We start from the raw sequence: 20,709 nt of genomic DNA on the forward strand, positions 1-20,709 counted from the left end.
TAAAGCGCTCTGATACTCGCAAGGGTCTTGTTCGTGCTATATAAAACCTTCAAAATAAATAAATAAAATAAATAGAGCTGTCAGGAGCGCACCTGCATCAACCCGAGGCTTGTGCCTTGATTAATACAGCAGAGACAAATTCTGCTCAGCACACGCTGGGCCCAGAGAACGAGTTTCATAAGGTGAGGCCGGCCCTTGCCACAGCAGAAAAATAGCTAGTAATAGCCAGATACTGCTACAGTGCGGATCCGACATTGGGCCAGCCCTGCTCTCCACACCCACTGCCCCTCAAGCTGTGGCCGGTGCAGGAATGTCACATTTTATATTAGCATCTATGCATTTTTATATAGCGTAAACTTTACATGGACACGCATAGCAGACAGCTATGACTACACTTTTAGAGAATATGGACCAAATGTTAATTAATGGGTTGGAGAAATGAACAGACAACCAGGAGGCCAGAAAGCAGGCAGCACTCCCATCCCTGGGAATTATGTGCGCAGGCGCTGGGGCAGTGAGGATTTAGAACTTAAGCAAGTGCATCACTGCCAAGGTTTCAGCTTGCTGTGTGTGACATTTTCATAACTTCAGTGTAATTTCAACGAGTATGAGTTTTTCGCGAGCAAAAACAAGCAATGGATATGAGGGAAACATAAATATCAGAAGTTACACCCTTTTGAGCAACTAGAAACTAACTTAGCTGCCGGGGCTTCTTTAAATAATTAGGCGGGCTCATGGGCCCCCCAAGCCCCAGGGACCACCATCTCCCCGGGGCTTTTTTAAATACTGAGGGGGGCCTCGCGGGCGCTTCAAACCCCTGGAACCACCACCTCCCGGGGCTTCTGTAAATAATGCGGTGGGGGCCTTGTGGGTCCCCCAAGCCCCGGGGACCACCACCTCCCCAGGGCTTCTTTAAATAAAAGGGGGGCCTCACGGGCCCCCCAAACCCCAGGGACCACCACCTCCCCGGGGCTTCTGTAAATAATGCGGTGGGGGCCTTGCGGGTCCCCCAAGCCCCGGGGACCACCACCTCCCCAGGGCTTCTTTAAATAAAAGGGGGGCCTCACGGGCCCCCCAAGCCCTGGGGACCACCACCTCCCCATGGCTTCTTTAAATAATGTGGGGGGCCTTGGGGGCCCCCAAGCCCTGAGGACCACCACCGCCTGGAGTTTTGTAGTCACAGGTAGGGGGGCAATTCAGCCCCCTCTGGAGCGCAAAGCAGATTGCATTTGGGTAAGGGGAGCTGCATGTTAGCAGCTACCCGTCCCCAAAAGCAATGCCTGCTCCCGCTGGAGGTAGGGAGCCGGCAGGGACAGTGGGTGCATTGGGTCTCCCCCTACGGTCCCCAACGCTGAGGCCAGGTCCCGGGGGATGGAGTCCCCCGGGCCAGAAGTGGCGCGGGAGGGGGGCCATGCAGCCCTCCTCCATAAAAATCAAAATAAAAGGTCTGGTTAGGCCCTGGGGGATGGTGTCCCTGTGGCCAATTATGGTCCAGGAGTGGGTCCACGCGGCCCCCTCCATAAGTTTTTTTTAAAAAGTCTGGCCTTGCCCAGGGGGATGAGGTCCCCAGAGCCAATAGTGGCCCAGGGAAGGGGGGCTACGCGGCGCCCCTCCCTTATACATATGTATTTTTTTAAACAAGGCCAGGCCCCGGGGATGGGGTCCCCGGGGCCAATAGTGGCCCTGGGAAGGGGGGCCATCTGGCCCCCTTCCTGTTTTGTTTTTTAAAATAAAAAAATTAGTTCAGGCCCTGGGGGATGGGCTACCCTGGGCCCAAAAAAGAGTAAAAGAAGGGAGCCACACAACCCCCTTCTAAAAGTATATATAAAAAAAAGAAAACCCTGCATCTCGCCGGAGGCTCCGTCCCCTCCTTGCACCACTGTGAAAACGCGTCTCCTGGCACGTTCTGAGTTAGGGAATTAAGTCCCCTTCAATACTGAGGGTCCCCGGGGGCCAACTAGCCCACCATGTACCTCCAGTAAGCGCAGCACAGTGGGATTGCTGAGAGGTGGTCCAAGGCCTCGCCCCTTATTACACCACTCTACAAACGCTTCTCTAGGCGCACTGGTGGTGGGGCGATGAGGTCCTCTTGTGTCCTGAGGACCTCAGGACACAAGTATACTTCATCCCCAAGCAGTGGTGCACCAGGAGCCTCATTTGCAGAGTGGTGTAAGAAGAGGGCGTGGCCTTGGCCCACTCTTAGCAATCCAGGTGTGTGGCGCTTACTGGAGATACCTGGTGGGCTAGTTGGCCCCCAGGGAACCTTAGGAATGTAGGGGACTTAATACCCCAACTTAGAATGTGCCAGGAGGCGCGTTTGCAGAGTGGTGGGGAAAGGGGGCATGGCCTATGTCCACCTCTCAGTAATCCCACTGTGCAGGGCTTACTGGAGGTAAGAGGTAGGCTAGTTGGCCCCTAAAGGAGCCCCAGCAGCAAAGGGTACTTCAATCCTCATCCAAGAGAGCACCAGGGAGTGCATTTGCAAAGTGGTGGGCAAAGGGGGCGTGGCCTGCTATGAGAACTTAGCAATCCTGCTGTGTGGGACTTACCGGAGGTAATAGGAGGGGTAGTTGGTCCCAAAGGGATGTCCTTGGGGGCCAACTACCCCTCTTGTTACCTCCAGTAGGTCCCATACAGTGGGATTGCTAAAACGTCTTCAGAGGCCATGCCCCCCCTTTCTCCACCACTCTGCAAACGCGCCTCCTGGCAGACAACAGGATGGGGGATGAAGTCCAATTTACTCCTGAGGGACTTTGGGGGCCAAGAAACCCTCCTGATACCTCCTGTAAATCCTACGCATTGGAATTCCTGAGTGCTGGTTGGAGGCCCAGCACCCTTTCTCCACTACTCTGCAAACGCAACTACTAGTTAAAGACGTGTTTGCAATGTAATAGGTTTCACATTTGCGAGAATTAGAGCTAGTGGCTTTGTAAATGTAAAAGTTTTTGGGAGTGGAGTGGGTGTACATTGTGTGTAGTGGAGTTATGTGGTATGTTGTGCAGTGAAATTATGAGGATAGAAAGTATTTGGTATTTAGTTATAGGAATTATGTAGAGTGGGATTATGTGTTATGGAGTGGTAACGTCAAGTTTAGTCTTCCTTGTTTCCATAGAAGCTCACCAATTAACTCAGTGAGACAGAAAAAGAAGGAATCACTGAGGAGCACTTGTGGACCTAGTCAAAGGTATGAGCATGGCCACTGGAATTATGTGACTGTTTGGCTGCACCGACTTTCGCAGTTATTAATTTTCTGCATTAGCCACATAATTCATCATCTGCTCCCTAATCTGCAGAATTGAACAAAAAAAGCCTTGTTTCTAGCTCAAACGTTACCAAAAACGGTTACTTATTGCTAAATGTGGTGTTAAATTGGTACTAATGGTGTGCAAGCCACTCTTGCTTCCTTCTGCGTCTCTCGTGCCTCTTTCTGCATTTCTGTTGCTTCTTTCTGCACATTTCTTCCTTTTTTCTGCACTTCTCTTATCTCTTTCTGCACATCTGTTGCCTCTTTCTGCACTTCATTTGCTTCTTTCTGTACCCCTCTTGCATCTTTCTGCACCCTTCTTCCCTTTTTCTGCCCCTGTCTTGCCTTTTTCTGTTCTGCACCCTTTTGGCCTCTTTTTGCACCTCTGTTCCTTCTTTCTGCACTTCTTTTGTTTCTTTCTGCACCTGTCTTGCTTCTTTCTGTACTGCACTTGCTTCTCTTTCCACCCCTCTTCCCTCTTTCTGCACTTCTGTTGCTTCTTTCTGCACTTCTGTTGCTTCTTTCTGCACTTCACTTGCCTCTTTCTGCACCTCTATTGCCTCTTTCAGCAGTTCTCTTGCCTCCTTCTGCACTTCACTTGCATCTTTCTGTAACTCTCTTGCTTCTTTCTGCACCTCTCTTGCCTCTTTCTGCAACTCACTTGCTTCTTTATGCAACCCTCCTTCTTTTTCTGCACCCCTGTTCCCTCTTTGTGCAACTCTCTCACCTCTTTCTGCACCGCTCTTTCCTCTTTCTGCACCACTCATGCCTCTTTCTGTACCTCTGTTCCTTCTTTCTTTACCTGTACGTCTCTTTCTGCAACCTCTGTGCCTCTTTCAGCACCTCTGTTGTTTCTTTCTGCAGTTCTCTTACTCTTTCTGCACCCCTCCTGTCTCTTTCCATACCCCTCTAGCCTCTTTGTGCACCTCTCCTACCCCTTTCTGCACCCATGTTGCCTCTTTTTCCACCTCTGTTGGTTCTTTCTGTACTGCTTTTGCTTTGTTCTGCACTTCACTTGCCTCTTTCTGCACCCCTCTTGCCTCTTTCTGCACCCCTGTTTGTTCTTTCTGCACTGCTATGGATTCTTCCAGCACCTCTGTTCCAAATTTCTGCATTCCTCTTGCCTGTTTCTAAACCCCTCTTCCCTCTTTCTGCACCTCTCTTGCCTCAGTCTTTCCACCAGTTCCCTCTTTCTGCACCCCTTCCCTCTTTCTACAGTTCTCTTTCCTCTTTCTACAACTCATTTGTTCTTTTTGCAGCTCTGTTGGCTCTTTTGCACTGTTCTTGTTTGTGTCTCCACCTCTCTTGCAAATATTTGCCTCTTTCAGCATCCTGTTTACCTGTTTCTGCACCTATCTTGCCTTTGTCTGCACCTCTGTTCCCTATTTCTGTACCTCTTCTGCCTGTTTCTGCACCTCCCTTGCCTCTCTCTACAGTTCTCTTGCCTCCTTCTGCACCTCTGTTGCTTCTTTCTGCACTTCTCTTTCCTCTTTCTGCTCCGCTGTTGCTTCATTCTATACTTTCCATGCTTTTTTCTGCAGCTGTCTTGCTTCTTTCTGCACCCCTGTTGTCTCTTTATGTACTCGTCTTCCCTCTTTCTGTACCTTTCTTGCCTGTTTCTGCATCTCACCTGCCTCTTTCTGCATTTCACTTGCTTCTTTCTACACCTCTGTAGCTTCTTTCAGCAATTCTCTTGCCTCTTTCTGTACTTCTCTTGCCTGTTTCTGCACCCCTATTGCCTCTTTCGGTACCCGTCTTCCCTCTTTGTGCAACTCTCTAACCTCTTTCTACACCACTCTTGCCTCTTTGAGCACCTCTTTTGCTTCTTTCTGCACTTCTCTTGCCTCTTTCTGCACCCCTCTTGCTTCTTTCTGCACCTCTGTTGCTTTTTTCTGCAGATCTCTTGCCTCTTTCTGTACCTCACTTGCCTGTTTCAGCACCTCTCTTGCCTCTTCCTGCACCTCTCTTGCCTCTTTCTGTACCTCTCTTGCCTCTTTATGCACTTCTCATGCTCTTTCTACACCCTTGACGCCTGTTTCAGCACCTCTGTTGCTTCTTTCAGCACGTCTCTTCCTTCTTTCTGCTCCTATCTTGCTTCTTTCTGCACCTCACTTGCCTCTATCAGCACCTCTCTTGCTTTTTTATGCAGATCTCTTGCCTCTTTTTGCACCTCTCTTGCCTCTTTCTGCACCTAACGTGCCTCTTTCAGTACCTCTGTTGCTTTTTCTGCAGATCTCTTGCCTCTTTCTGCACGTTTCTTGCTTGTTTCTGCACCTCTCTTGCATCTTTCAGCACATCTGTTGGTTCATTCTACAGTTCTCTTGCCTCTTTTTGCACCTTTGCTGCTTCTTTCTGCACCTCTCTTGGCTCTTTCTGCACCCCTCTTATTTCTTTCTGTGCCTCTCTTGCCTCTTTATGCATCATTCCGGCCTGTTTCTGCACCTTTCTTGCCTCTTTCTGTACCTCTGTTGCCTCTTTCTGCATTTTTCCTGCCTCTTTCTGCACCCTGTTTGCCTCTTTCTGTACCTCTGTTGTTACTTTATGCACTTCTATTGCCTCTTTCTGCACCTCTCTTGCTTCTTTGTGTACCTCACTTGCCTCTTTCAGTACCCCTCTATGCTTTTTTCTGAAGATATTTCCCCTTTCTGCACCTCACTTGCCTCTTTCAGCACCTGTTTCTTTTTTCTGTAGATCTCATGCATCTTTCTGCACCTCTCTTTTCTCTTTCTGCACCTCTCTTGCCTCTTTCTGCACCCCTGTTCCCTCTTTCTGCACCTTTCCTGTCTGTTGCTGCACCTCTCTTGCCTCTTTCTGTACCTCTGTTGCCTCTTTCTGCACTTCTCTTGCTCTTTTTGCGCCCTTCTCGCCTCTTCTAGCACCTCTGTTACTTCTTTCTGCACTTTTCTTCCTTCTTTTTTCAGCCCCCTGCTTCTTTTTGCATCTCTCTTACCTCTTTGTGCACCCCTCCTACCTTTTCAGCACCCCTCTTGCCTCCTTTTGCACATCAGTTGGTTCTTTCTGCACTGCTCTTGCTTCTTTCAGAACTCCACTTGCCTCTTTCTGTACTTCTCTTGCTACTTTCTACACCTCTTTTGCTTCTTTCAGCAATTCTCTTGCCTCTTTCTGCACCTCTGTTGGTTCTTTCTGCACCCCTTGTGCCTCCTTCTGCATCTGTTTCTTCTTCCTGCACTTCTAGTGTCTCTTTCTGTACCTCTCTTACTTCTTTCTGTACCTCAATTGCCTCTTTCAGAACCTCTGTTGGTTCATTCTGCAATTCTCTAGCCTCTTTTTGCACCTCTGTTGCTTCTTTCTGCAGTGTTCTTGCTTCTTTCTGCACCTCTCTTGCCTCTTTGTGTACTTCTCTTGCTTTGTATGCACCCTTTGTGCCTCTTTCAGCACCTCTGCTGGTTCTTTCTGCACTGCTCTTGCTTATTTCTGCATCTCAATTGTCTCTTTCTGCACTTCTCGTGCTTCTTTCTACACTTCTGTTGCTTCTTTCAGCAATTCTCCTGCCTCTTTGTGCACTTCTCTTTCTTCTTTCTGCACCCTTCCTGCCCTTTTCTGTACCTCTCGCCTCTTTCTGCACCTCTCCTATCTCTTTCTACACCCCTCTTGCCTCTTTCTGCACCTCCGTTGGTTCATTCTGAAGATCTCTTGCCCCTTTTTGCACCTCTGTTGCTACTTTCTGTACTTCATTTGCTTCTTTCGGCACCTCTGTTGCTTCTTTCAGCACCCCTACTGCCTCTTTCTGCACCTCTCTTCCCTCTTTGTGCAACTCTCTTGCTTCTTTCTACACCTGTCTTCCCTCTTTCTGCCTTGAAACCAAGGAGAGGGTCTCGTAAAGTCCAATAGAGACAGAGCACCAGAAACAGTTTTATAAAACAAATTTTCCCTATGGACTCTTCTATTCCTTTTTAGTCATACACACCACACTCAAAGATTTGGAACCACTCAAAGGGCAATGTACTGTCTGTTTGTCATAAATGTATTACGTATCAAACAAGTAATTAAAAAACTGATATGAGATATCTCAAATAGAATCAGTTGGTGTTACAATATATAAAAAGATTTCTTTGTTTACATAAACATCATCATAATTACACATTAAAAATCATAGTCCTATCTAAGTATATAAAACGTACAATACAGTAAAACAATCAGAAAATTAATAAAACATCATACGGAAGGAAAACTTAAGCAAGGGCATAGATTTCGGCCCTTGCAGTGTTAATCTGTATTATGCTAGAACCACAGAAAGAGACCAGGGGTTCAGTAATTCTGCTCTGTGTCCTGCTTCAGATTTAACCTCAATTTGGGCATCGACGCGTTTCAGTGGGCTTATACTATTTTCTTCCACCTTCTGCAGGACAATTTACAATAGAGATCCTTCCTCTCATACTGCTTTCATTATAATCTAGCGGAAAACATAATTCAGTCAATATCTTTTCGAGCAGACAATACAGTAAAAACATCTATAACAGTGCAATTCTTCTGTATATTATATTAATCCTATCCCTATATCTAAAAACAGTTCATTTGGCATTGTTATGACCTTTATTTAGGTGAAACCTACAAGCAAGAATCACATGAGCCCATATTCTCATTGCTCCCATAAATCCTAAGGTGTTCCAAAGTCACATCATTCTTTCTCACAAACATACTCATTCTTATTGTTTGATGATCAATTTTGACCACCAGCATCTGATTCAGACTATTAATTAGTCTCAGATTCGTTTTCTTAATCAAATCTGGATCTTTCAAGGCATCCCTCTTTCTGCACCACTCTTGCCTCTTTCAGCACCTCTGTTGCATTTTTCTGTAGAACTCTTTCCTCTTTCTGCACCTCTCTGTTCTCTTTGTGTATGTCTCTTGCCTCTTTCTGCACCTCTGGTCTCCCTTTCTGCACCTCTGTTGCCTCTTTCTGCACGTTTCTTGCCTCTTTCTGCACCTCTTTTGCCTCTTTCTGCCCCTCTGTTGCTTCTTTCTGCACTTCTATTGCCTCTTTCTGTACTTCTCTTGCTTGTTTCTGCACCTCTCTTGCATCTTTTTGCATCTCAGTTGCCTCTTTCTGCACTTTACTTGGTTCTTTCTGAACCTCTCTTGCCTCTTTCAGCACCTCTCTTGCTTCTATGTACATCCCACCTGCCTCTTTCTGCACCCCTATTCCCTCTTTGTGCAACTCTCTTGCCTCTTTCTACACCCCTCTTCCCTCTTTCTGCACCACTCTTGCCTTTTTTTGTACCTCTGTTGCTTCTTTCTGCACTTCTCTTGCCACGTTCTGCACCCTTTGTGACTCTTTCACCTCTATTGCTTCTTTCTTCCTTTCTCTTCCTCCTTTCTGCACCCCTCGTGCCTCCTTCTGCACCTCTGTTGCTTCTTTCTGCACTTCTCTTGGTTCTTTATGCACTGCTCTTGCCTCTTTCTGCATCCCTCTTGCCTCTTTGAGCACCTCTTTTGCTTCCTTCTGCACTCCTCTCTACTTTTCCTGTACCCCGCCTGCCTCTTTCTGCACACCTGTTGCTCCTTTGTGCACTTCTATTGCCTCTTTTTGCACCTCTTTTGCTTCTTTCTGCACCTCACTTGCCTCTTTCAGCACCTCTGTTGCTTATTTCTGCAGATCTCTTGCCTCTTTCTGCACCTCACTTGCCTCTTTCAGCACCTCTGTTGGTTCATTCTGCAGTTTTCTTGCCTCTTTCTGCACTGTTCTTGCTTCTTTCTGCACCCCTCTTGCCACTTTCTGTACCCCTCTTTTCTCTTTCTACATCCCTCTTGCCTCTTTCTGCAGCCCTGTTCCTTCTTTCTACGCCTTTCCTGCCTGTTTCTGCACCTCTCATGTCTCTTTCTGTATCTCCGTTGCTTTTTTCTGCACTTCTCTTGCTCTTTCTGCACCGTTTGCGCCTCTTTCAGCACCTCTGTTGCTTCTTTCTGCACTTCTCTTCCTTGTTTCTGCATACCTTCTGCCTCTTTCTGTACCTCTCTTGCCTCTTTGTGCACCTCTCCTATCTTTTTCTACACTCCTCTTTCCTCTTTTTGCACCTCAGTTGGTTATTTCTGCGCTGCTCTAGCTTCTTTCTGTACCTCACTTGCCTCCTTCTGCACTTCTCTTGCTTCTTTCTACAGCTCTGTTGCTTCTTCCAGCAATTCTCTTGCCTCTTTCTGCATTTCTCTTCCTTCTTTCTGCACCCCTCCTGCCTCTTTCTGTACCGCTCTTGCCTCTTTCTGTACTTCACTTGCCTCTTTTTATACCTCTGTTGCCTCTTTCGGCACCTCTCTTGCTTCTTTCTGCACTTCTCTTGCCTCTTTCTGCACCTCTGAGTTAGAGGTAGTTTTAATCCCCCTGCCCTATTATGTACCAGGGCTTTATAGGGGAGGTCATGCCTATCACAGGGGTACCCCAAACATAGTGTACCCTAGTGTATGTAGGTGTTTTCACTGTATTCTAAGTGTCTTTCAGCATAGCACTGGCTCCGGGCCTGGTTAGTCAGAGTCAGTTACCACCAGTACTAGCTAGCAAAAAGTTGGGGCACGGGATGACTTTGCAACAAGGCCACTTTCTGTACCTCTTTTGGTTCTTTCTGCATTTCTCTCGCTTCTTTCTGCGCCTTTCTTCCTCTTTTTGCACATGTCCTATCTCTGTAGGCATAGTTAGAAATTAGCATTTAAAAAACCTTTGAAATTCACTGAAAGAACCATAGGTTTCAGTGGTGTTATAGTTAGAAACTAGCATTTAAAAAACCTTTGAAATTCACTGAAAAAAAACCATAGGTTTCAGGGACATTATAGTTAGAAATAAGAATTGAAAAAACCTTAGAAATTCACTGAAAAATACATAGGTTTCAGGGATGTTATAGTTAGAAATTATCATTTAAAAACCTTAGAAATTCATTGAAAAAACCACAGGTTTTAGGGACATTATAGTTAGTTGGTCATTTCACTTGTACAAAACCAGAGAAATTCGGCCGTTATAGTTAGTTGACCTCAGTATACCTCGCGCCCTCGCAATGCACTGCTGATGACATCACAAACTCCATCACTCATGACATGGTCAGTGACATCACTCATGACATCATACTGGATGTGCATGTCAAAGGGTTCAACTTATAAAACTGAACGGAGATTTGTCAGGCTAGTGGTAATAATAATTTGCACAATAGAAAGTATGATTATCTGTTGGATATTGTTTTTTTCTGATGCAGTTTTTCTTGCACCCCAGTTACCCCTGACGAAGTGCAGTTCTGCCCAAAATGCATTGGTTTTATACCATCCACGTTGAGTCATGAGAAATAGCGAACCTCTGTGTGCTGTAGAGAAAAGCCTGGATTACCATCTCTTTGAACTTGTTGACTAAAATATTGAAGCATGAAATGTTATGGGTTAAAAAAAGAAGAAACTACTGCAACCAGCTTAAGATTAGTTGTTTTGCATTAACTTATGTTCTATATGTTATACATCTTAGGTCTGGGGTACCTGACGAGGATCCAGCTTCTTGGTTCATGAAAGGGAAGAAATATTGTGGGTCAGGAAGCATCTCATGTCAAAGAGCAGAACTTAATTTTGCAATCACCTAAATGGATAATTTCCAGCTTCTTTTGAGAAAATGCGGGTTCTGTAAACTGTTAGAAAGACACTGAGACAATGGCAAGATTCCTGTCTGGTTTAATATGCACCTGATTCACCAATGGAAGCTGCGCTCCTGCCTAGTGGTTCTTCCACCGTAAACACCACACTTGTTGTTTTGCTTAATTCTAACTCCCCCTCCTACTTATTTTATCTCTCCACTTTAATTTGTACTACCTCACCTGGTCTCAACATCATATTGATGATCCGACAAAGGTCAGCATTTTATTTCTCCATTTTGCACCTCAGCTGCACAGCACTTCCTGTTTCTTCAGCCCTCCGTTTTGAATGCAATAAATTTACACATATGGCGACTGCTTCTTTTCCTATTTTATTTTTTTTACTATTTCCTCACACTTTTTCATCTGCTCACCAAGCTACAACTTACAACAAAAAACAGCTTATTATTAATCACATAGGTGAAACCTAATGGGTTTATTTACCAATGCTTTTTAAATCTCCCGCCAAGTGGGAGCAAACACCACGGGCAGAAGCTTCCAAAATGCTCACCGCCTGCTGGGATCGGACTTTAGATCTGCTTCCTTGCCCACAGTGATATGGGCAGGGGAATAGATCGTATTATTTCTTCCGTCCACAGGGAGCAGCATTATTAGCTGCTCCCTGTGGATGTGAGGAGCAGACTGGACCTTGGGGGTCTTTAGGCTCCCTCTGCAGCCTCCAGCGAGTCTATGGCGGGCACCTGGTCACTCACCATTTAAATAGGAGGGCCCAGGGGATTGGAGTCCCCGGGGCCAAGAGTGGCCTGGGAAAGGGGGCCGTGTGCCCCTATCCTGCCAAAAACTGCACCGGGCCTCGAGGGATGGGGGTCCCTGGGCTGAAAATGGCATATGGCCCCCATCCCTTTAATTTTAATTAGTGGCCCTGGTAGATGGGATCCCCATGACCTATCAAGGATCTGGAAGGGGCAATGTGTGGCCCCCCTCTCTTTTATTTTTTTTAAATGGCTTTGGGGTATGGAGTCCCCAGGGCCTTAAAAGGCTCGGGGGGCTTTGGGAAGAGGGCCACATGGCCCCCCTCTTTACAAAAATAAGGCCCTGAGGGATTGGTACCCCAGGGCCTAAGGAGGGTTGGGGAGAGGGACTTTGCAGCCCGCCTCCTATTTAAAATATATGTGGCCCCATGGCCATAAAGGTTAGGAGCAAGTTATAGTTGCCTTAGGACACGAGTTATAGTTACTTGAGATAATTATAACTATAACTATAACTGATGATTTTCAGTGGTGTTTAAAGTTTAAAAAGCTACGTTGATACATATCACCAAACTATAATGTTACTTTAACCTTTGGTTTTCAGTGTAAAATAATATATATGTAGCTACTTTTCGTTCAAGTCATATTCCCATACTATACTGTGACATATATGCATAATCTTGGAAAGGATCATACACTCATCTACATATAAATGTTCTAAATACAATGAAATACTGTTGGGACAGAAAACTCTACTGCATGATAATGGACGTGTATCCCTGCCCTGAGTGCCCAACTGTATTATTGTCTGGATCCCTAGTGCTATTTTATTTTGTTGTCACAGGCACGCTCATGTGTGCCATGACATAGGCCTGTCTCACAAATTGCGGTCTTGATGGACCTGAGGGCGCCCAAAGAGCAAACCTAAAAATGCTGAAGGTCTACTGCCTTCACCAAGAGTTAAGCAGCACGAGCGCAGTGGTGGCAGCATACCGTATAGTGATTAGTAGGAGTGAACAGGCCCTTTTTAATCCGTGTCACTGGAATGACACAACTTTTTAAAGTTTTGCTACTATGTGCTAAACTTCCCCTTGGCCTACATAAGTTAGTGTAGAGTGCTGCACAGTGCAGGAGTGGTGAGTCTGCACTGGTTGTATGTGTGCCTGGGCAGGGATACAGTACAGAAATAGAGTACTGCTGTGCAGGTCGCGCATGTTCTGCCCTCCAGGCTGTGTAGACTGGGCTGGAAGGCAACAACGTTGATGATTAAAAAATTAATTTGTGCCATTCAATATAAAATTATTATAAATAGGTGTGCATACAAATATACATTGTAGGCCACAGTTGTGGAAAAAAGACCACACAGGTTGTTTGAAACTGGGGATCAAGGCTTGTCAGTCTCTTTGTGTTTGACGAAAAACTCTCCTTTGTGGGTCATGCCAATGCCATCACCTTGTCATGTTTTTTATCTTTAAATCACTCAGGAAGGTTTTCCCTTTTTTCTCTCTGGACCGACTTAAAAAGGTGACTAATGCACTAGTCATTTCTAAAATTGATTACTGCAATGGGCTCTTTCTGACTGCCCATAAGAACGCTCAGGACAAACTACAAATGGTCCAGAATGCGGCCGCCAGGTTGCTTCAGGGATCCCAAAATATCAGTCGGTGTCCAAGTCTCTTCCCTTACTCCACTGGCTCCAGCTCAAAAAAAGGGTTATGTTCAAATCCTTGTGAATAGCTTTTAAAGCCCTCCATTCTTAGGGCCCAGTTTCTATTAGGCAACTCTTCCATCGTTACATCCCGGCCAGAAACCTAAGATTTGCCTCCCAGGCTAACTTGGTTGTTCCCAAGTTTAAAAGAGCTACTTGGGGAGGCAAGAGTTTTGCAGTGGTGACTGCCAAGCTCTGGAATATGATGCCACAAACCCTCAAAACCTCAAAAAATCTGCTTACTTTTCGTAAAGCTCTTATAACTTGTTTTTTTAATTATTAGCTTAATACGCTCTTCCACTTGTCTGGTGTTTTCTCTTCCCTGGCCCTCCTTTTTGTTTGGAAGTCAGTGCCTAGACACCCATGGGTAGTAGTGCACTTTAGAAATCGTAATTTAATTTAATTTCCTGTACATATGTCACTATGGACTTCACCCAATGGCTTACAAACAAGAGAGTGAATGGCACCCTTCACTCTGGGTGCCTCCCACGGATGTATGACGTTACAACGCATACTTTTACCATGGATACCTTTACAACGCGGTTTTTACCACGCATACCATTACAACGCATAGCGCTTAGAGGTGCTGGATAGTGGTAAGTATAATTTTCTATTCCAACTCCAGTTCCCGTGGACACTAGGGAAGGTGTTGGATAGAAAATTAAACTTAATACCTATCCTAGAGCGCCCCCCAGCGCAATGCGTTGTAATGGTATGCGTGGTAATGCCTGCGTTGTAATGGTAGTGCGTTGTAAAAATTTCGTTGTAAACGTTACATACCGCCTCCCACCATGGTTATGAACATAACAGTAATTTTGCAATTGTAAGAAGATGTCATTAGAAATTACAATCAGGAGAAAATATGCCCTGGTTCGATTAAGAAAAAAGTCAGCAGTTAAGATGAGTTCCCTACCCTGGCAATACGACGGCACCAGATATTGATCAATGTGTTTAAGCGTGAGTTCTTGTGATGATCACCTTGAACTAAACCAATCTATTCCAAATGAAAAGTTTTGTAAAAGCACATTGCACACAAGCATAGGCCATGATCCTAAATGAGTTCTAATCCCTGTGCAAACATTTTTTCAAACCTGCCATAATCTACTATCTAAAAATATGCAGTAAATTCTAATACATGCATCATTTGGTGTAGAAAACAACAAATTATTCGTGCAACTCATTTTACAGAGAAAACTCAAATTTTCTGGGATTCACCAAAACAAGTAAATGCCATACCCTACAGTATCTGTATGTTCTGGGTACATACGGTAAATACCTCACCCCATCCAGGACACCTGTAATATGGGTTTAGAAGGGAACTTTGCATGAGGACTTGGACACCTGCACAAACAATCGTCCTTAGCAGTGAGATAACATACAGTGAGAAATCATATTCCTGCAAAAGACGAGTAGGGGAAGGGATAATATGGATAGATTTACAAGTTATAAATATTGTGGTTTATAGGGTATTTGGGCAATGAAGCATTTTTTGTAGAAAAACAAAATTGTTATCAGTAAAAAGCTTTAATAAACCTCAACCGCTGGTAAATACTCAAGGCCCATTCCAGTCAGGGCCGGACTGGCTACCGGGCAGTTTGGAATGGTGCTGAGCTGGGAGTATATTTCGTTGATGGGGACCTGCGAGTACTAAACGAGATTCATTTTGCGTTTATTATTTCGAATCACACGCAGGTCTCCATGAACGAAATCAGCCCCCACTGCAATAAAATCAGCCAGAAGCTCGGCAGCATTCCAAACTGCCCGGTAGTCAGTCCGGCCCTGATTCCAGTTCATCATTTCTTTTTACCTACTGTGTCACTCTAGGCAGAAACTAACCATTGGCAAAGCTGAATTTGTCCTTTCTCCAGTGGGAACATTCCAGCCCAAACTGCCAGCCAAGGTTGCCCATAAGCCAGTTTCTGCTTTGCCGTGTCTCTTCAGTAAGGTACAGCTTGAGTCCTATGGCACAGTGGGCACGGGATCCACATTTGGCCATTCCTTTCGCACTTAGGCCCTCTCATTCAGTTAAAGAAATCTGTGATGGATGGAACGCTTGAAATATTCCCATCCACATGTAACTTACTCAGGCTCCTTTCTTGTCCATTAGACAGATTTCAGCCATATGCACATCATTCCAATAATAACAGTCCTTTTGAAATTAGGATTCTTTAAAATCATTTATTTATGGTGACTTTTAAAGATGGGAGGTCTGACAAATAAAATAGAAGACACATTCAAACTTTACAGTAATGACAAAAATGTATGTGCTCCCCCCTTTTTTTAATCCTTTATTTTCATGCTCTTTAAATGACCATAACATCAAAGCACAATGCATGTTTGTTTTTGTTTGCAGGTGCACAATGGATTAGCGACATACGCTACCTGGACATTCTTCGTTAGTCTTATCAATTTTGGGATGGTGCTGAAGTATGATGGAAGAGTTGGTGACGATTACATAACCCCCATTGTGCTCTATCTGGCGCTGTTTGGATTACTGTTTTGGTACGGTGCTTCTTTGTGTTCACACATTTCATACTAGTGCTTTTTCAAAACACAGCATCAGTCTGATGGTTGGATTTTAAATTAATGCTAGGAGGATATATGTTAGCAAATCTTTCAACCTTTCTTCCTTTCTTGCAACTAAAGCTTGTGTCTAAGAGTCGAGGTGATTCTTGAATTCTTTATCTTATTTTCTTGCATCTGGAACGTGGACCGATTTCAGAATACAAAGCAAACTTGCTCAGGTACATTTGCGTGGCTCAAAGAGTGTATGAAGCAGAATAACATGAAAGTTTATCAGTAGTAAAGCTCAGAACCACATTTATTTCCCATTGCCAGCTAGAAGCAGAAAATACCTGGGAAATGACAGTTTGCATAATTTTTACCAGAATGAGGCACTTGGCTTTTTTCCATTTTAACATCTTGCTACAGGTATCTTTAGCTGACTGAGAGACCTCATGTTACAGTACATAAAAATGTATGTAGAAGACATACAGAAGAGATAGTGGGCTTGGGATCTACCTGCATTAGCCATTAGCTTTCACTTTTTAGGTTTCGCCTGCACAGCTCTTGTTTTGTGCATGTGAAATCTATTGTAGTTAATATAAATGTTAAAAGGGGCTTACATCTCGCCCTTTCTTTTCATTGGTTGGTGTGCTTGCCGCTTACATTTCCTCTGTTTTTATTGGCTGTAGCATATTATTTTCTGTTCTTCCTTGTGTGTTTCTCTTATCTGTGTCCCATGGCCTGAGTACTGTTTTCATCCACTTTAGTGGAACTCTTTATTTAAGGTTTTGACTGCACAGCGCTTGCTTTGTTTGTCCGCCACTATTTACCTTATCTCCCAATGGCTGGACGCATTTTAAGCATGCTTGTTAATCTCATTTTTACAATTTAAGATAGTGCAAACTCTCCGAGTGGTTTACATGTGCACAAGTTGCATTACAATAGGACGCATTCCCAGGCACGGAGAGAATAATTAATTTTTCAAGAATTACAGGATTTTGAGCCTCCTGCCAAGACTTTAACCTTGTTTCCCAGCTTCAAGATCAGCCGCTCTTCTCCTTACGACAACAAAAGCGTTCCAGAGGGTCAAAGACAGAGTGTGAATCTACAGTGAGCAGAGAACAATCAGAAACGTAATGACCCCAAACCGACTACTGAGGCGGTTCACAATGACAACCTAGTGGATAATCAAGAATACAGTGGATGCTCGAAAGTACCCATCAGTCACCACTCGAGACCGCCCTTCATCATTTGGGATTTTCTGAAACCATCCATATAAGTAGGTAGTGTACAATCGTGAGGAGACTAGATGGTAAATAGTACTCCCCCGCTGAATAGTACAGGTATGGTTTATCACTTTCTAAGACTGATAAGTGGTTAAGGCGTGGTGTGGCTGAGGGTGTGCAGTGCAGACCAAAGTTAATGTGAAAAAATTAGAAGAAAATGTGTCTAAAATTGGATAAGGGAGCATGGAACAGACTTTATTGAAATAATGCTCGCTTTGCCAAATTAAAAGTTATTATGTGAAGACAGTTTGAAAAATGCGCTGTCAAGAGATGGAACCAGGCCAACATGTTTCAGCAATTCACTGACATAGTTGTCCTTGCTTTCATCAGGACCTCATAATAATCAAGTGCTACTGCAACCAAATTAAATAAGTGAGTATAAAAAAGAACAAGTATTACAATTCACCTGCAGTCTCCAGGTGAAAAGAGTTTTGTCCTAACTCACAGCTAGTGTCGTTCACTGTAAAATCAAAAAGACAAGGGTCAGTTCTCTGACTGATTTAAATGCTCATTCCAACTCACATACAGTGGAACTAGGTATACATAGTGTAGACCTTAGATCAAGTCAAACAAATGACTGCTCATACTCCTAAAAGTAGTTAGGTTAAGTACTCAATATCAGGATATTAATTTTATGCCCAATAGAATAAAGACACATCTTACCATAGTCTGTGGGACGTGAAGACCTCACCCCACCTGGCAGCGGCTCAGGATTGGAGTGAAGCACCGCTCTAAGAAACATGCAAACCAAGGGGAAACATTTTTACCAAACTGTGCAAACAACCTTATATCAACAGAGACCCTCCGTCACCCCACTAGAAAGTAGAGCGAGTCAAGGGTATTATTTCACAGCCCAATGTTTTAAAAGTAGTAATAGGCCTAGTAAAATTATCAAATGACTCAGCGACTCGAGATAGGTGGTCACCAACTTGCATTTCTTGATCTCTTAATATTGGCTACACCAGAGGGTTTACAATCAGAACTGTATAGAAAACCCACTTCAAGAAATTTGCTTCTACTTTACGATAGCCACCACCCCAGATCCCTGAAGGAAAATCTTCCCTTTGGGCAATTTTTGAGGGTTCAAAGGAACTGCTCCACAACTGCAGCCTACAAAGAACATGCAAACACCTTATGCGATCAGTTGATCATGCGTAATTATCCACCGAAGCTGGTTAAACAATCTATGAAACCACTGGAACGACTTACGTTTGTCCAGACATTTGGAACCATGTCGAACAGAATTCAAAAATTGACCAAAAAACACTGGCCCATTCTTAATTCTGGACGATTGACTTTACAACAGCCTCTGTTCTCTTTTAAAAGAGGTTCAAATCTGAGAGACAGATTAGTCCACACCAGACCTCTTGAAGTCCAACCTAGGGCCGTTGGATCACTTTGGGATCTCCCTCCGGTTGCAGGACACCATCCCTGCGGTACATGTCAGGCATGTCCACAAACAAAAAAATCGTTGGAGCTTGATATAGGAACATCAAGACCTTGGAAACAAGTGAAATTTACAAATTGCAACAGCGACCGACTAGTGTATCTGATCGTTTGCCCATGTGGACTCAAGTACGTGGGGATGACCACTCGAAAGATACGAATTAGAATATCGGAACATAAAAGCACTATCCGATGCAGGAGACAAGCTACCAAACTGACCAACCATTTTTTGGAAGCAAATCATCTGCCCACTGAATTCGAATGGACTGTGTTAGAACAACCTTTCATTCCATCTTACACTGTAGATGTAGCTAAATTTCTTTTAGTCAAGGAACAAAAATGGGTCCTGAAGCTTAATACTCATAAACAGGGACTCAATGACGATATTCCTTGGTCCAGTTTATAATTCTGAGCTGCAATTCCGAGCTGTAATTTCATAGTTTCAATTTTGAAACACTTTTGAATAACAGTACTTCCCTACTAGTGTCACTGCCCATGTGTCTATGGTTATCTGAACAGTAATAAGCCTCTGAGAGGTGCAAATAGCTATAAAACCACTATTTACTATTTTGTATACCTGCCAGGCTTCATCGTTAATTTTGCTCTTATTTTTCCTCTTGTCTAAGAAGAAGGGAAATTTAACATTTTTATTAATATTCTGATGATCGTATCTGGTTGATTCATATGACATATCCACCATCATGTCACAACAAAAGCAACTCCTATATAAGATATAATGTAACCGAGAATCGGTCGGATTGCACTATTTTGATTCTGGTCACCGTGGTGATGATTATCAACCAAACATCCAGCGCGATCTCTCTTTTTTAACGTCAACGATTCAGAACCGAGTATAGGCCGGTCACGTGAACGCTGAGCCAATCAATGTTTTCCAAAGATGAAACAATAACAACAATTTTTACTAGTATTCTGGTTGACTCATATGATATATCCACCATCATGTGACAATAAAAGTTACTACATACGATATAATACAACCGAGAATCGGTCGGATTGCACTATTTTGACTTTGGTCACCTTGGTGATGTCTAACAACCAATAGCCAGTGCGATCTCTTTACTCGCGTCAACGAATCAGAACCGAGTATATGCCGGTCACGTGAACGCTGAGCCAATCAACGTTCTCCTTTTAACGACGGACCTCCCAGCCGTTCGGTGCCTCCCCAGTCGGTTCAGACGCCGGCTAGGAAGTACCGACGGTTAGGTGAGTCTTGCACTAGCGCGAACTAATACTTGGGCATTTTATGAGTCTATTTTGCACAAATTGGAGCTTTTTACAATCTATCTTTGCTGGTTGTGCACAATAATGTCGACGCGGAAACGCGTCTCCATCCAAGCAGATTTTGTACTATTTAAGCATAGAGACCTTGTTCTCAGAATTCAGTAAAGAACGCATCAGTGGTCCCACTGGGCGCTGAGTCATTTGATAATTTTACTAGGCCTATTACTACTTTTAAAACATTGGGCTGTGAAATAATACCCTTGACTCGCTCTACTTTCTAGTGGGGTGACGGAGGGTCTCTGTTGATATAAGGTTGTTTGCACAGTTTGGTAAACATGTTTCCCCTTGGTTTGCATGTTTCTTAGAGCGGTGCTTCACTCCAATCCTGAGCCGCTGCCAGGTGGGGTGAGGTCTTCACGTCCCACAGACTATGGTAAGATGTGTCTTTATTCTATTGGGCATAAAATTAATATCCTGATATTGAGTACTTAACCTAACTACTTTTAGGAGTATGAGCAGTCATTTGTTTGACTTGATCTAAGGTCTACACTATGTATACCTAGTTCCACTGTATGTGAGTTGGAATGAGTATTTAAATCAGTCAGAGAACTGACCCTTGTCTTTTTGATTTTACAGTGAACGACACTAGCTGTGAGTTAGGACAAAACTCTTTTTACCTGGAGACTGCAGGTGAATTGTAATACTTGTTCTTTTTTATACTCACTTATTTAATTTGGTTGCAGTAGCACTTGATTATTATGAGGTCCTGATGAAAGCAAGGACAACTATGTCCGTGAATTGCTGAAACATGTTGGCCTGGTTCCATCTCTTGACAGCGCATTTTTCAAACTGTCTTCACATAATAACTTTTAATTTGGCAAAGCGAGCATTATTTCAATAAAGTCTGTTCCATGCTCCCTTATCCAATTTTAGACACATTTTCTTCTAATTT

The 20,709-nt window shown here is 44.0% G+C and overlaps 1 protein-coding gene across 1 annotated transcript in view; it reads left to right on the forward strand.

Moving 5' to 3' along the window:
- The window catches only part of LOC144829057 (uncharacterized), a 419,215-nt gene that overhangs the window by 300,908 nt on the left and 97,598 nt on the right, over positions 1-20,709 (forward strand). The window contains exon 5 of the mRNA XM_078687804.1: positions 15,632-15,780. Coding sequence (XP_078543930.1) covers positions 15,632-15,780 — 149 coding nt within the window. The remainder of the gene's footprint in view (positions 1-15,631; positions 15,781-20,709) is intronic.

Source organism: Lissotriton helveticus, chromosome 4_1 (assembly GCF_964261635.1).
Source record: "Lissotriton helveticus chromosome 4_1, aLisHel1.1, whole genome shotgun sequence".
Lineage (NCBI taxonomy): Eukaryota > Metazoa > Chordata > Amphibia > Caudata > Salamandridae > Lissotriton > Lissotriton helveticus.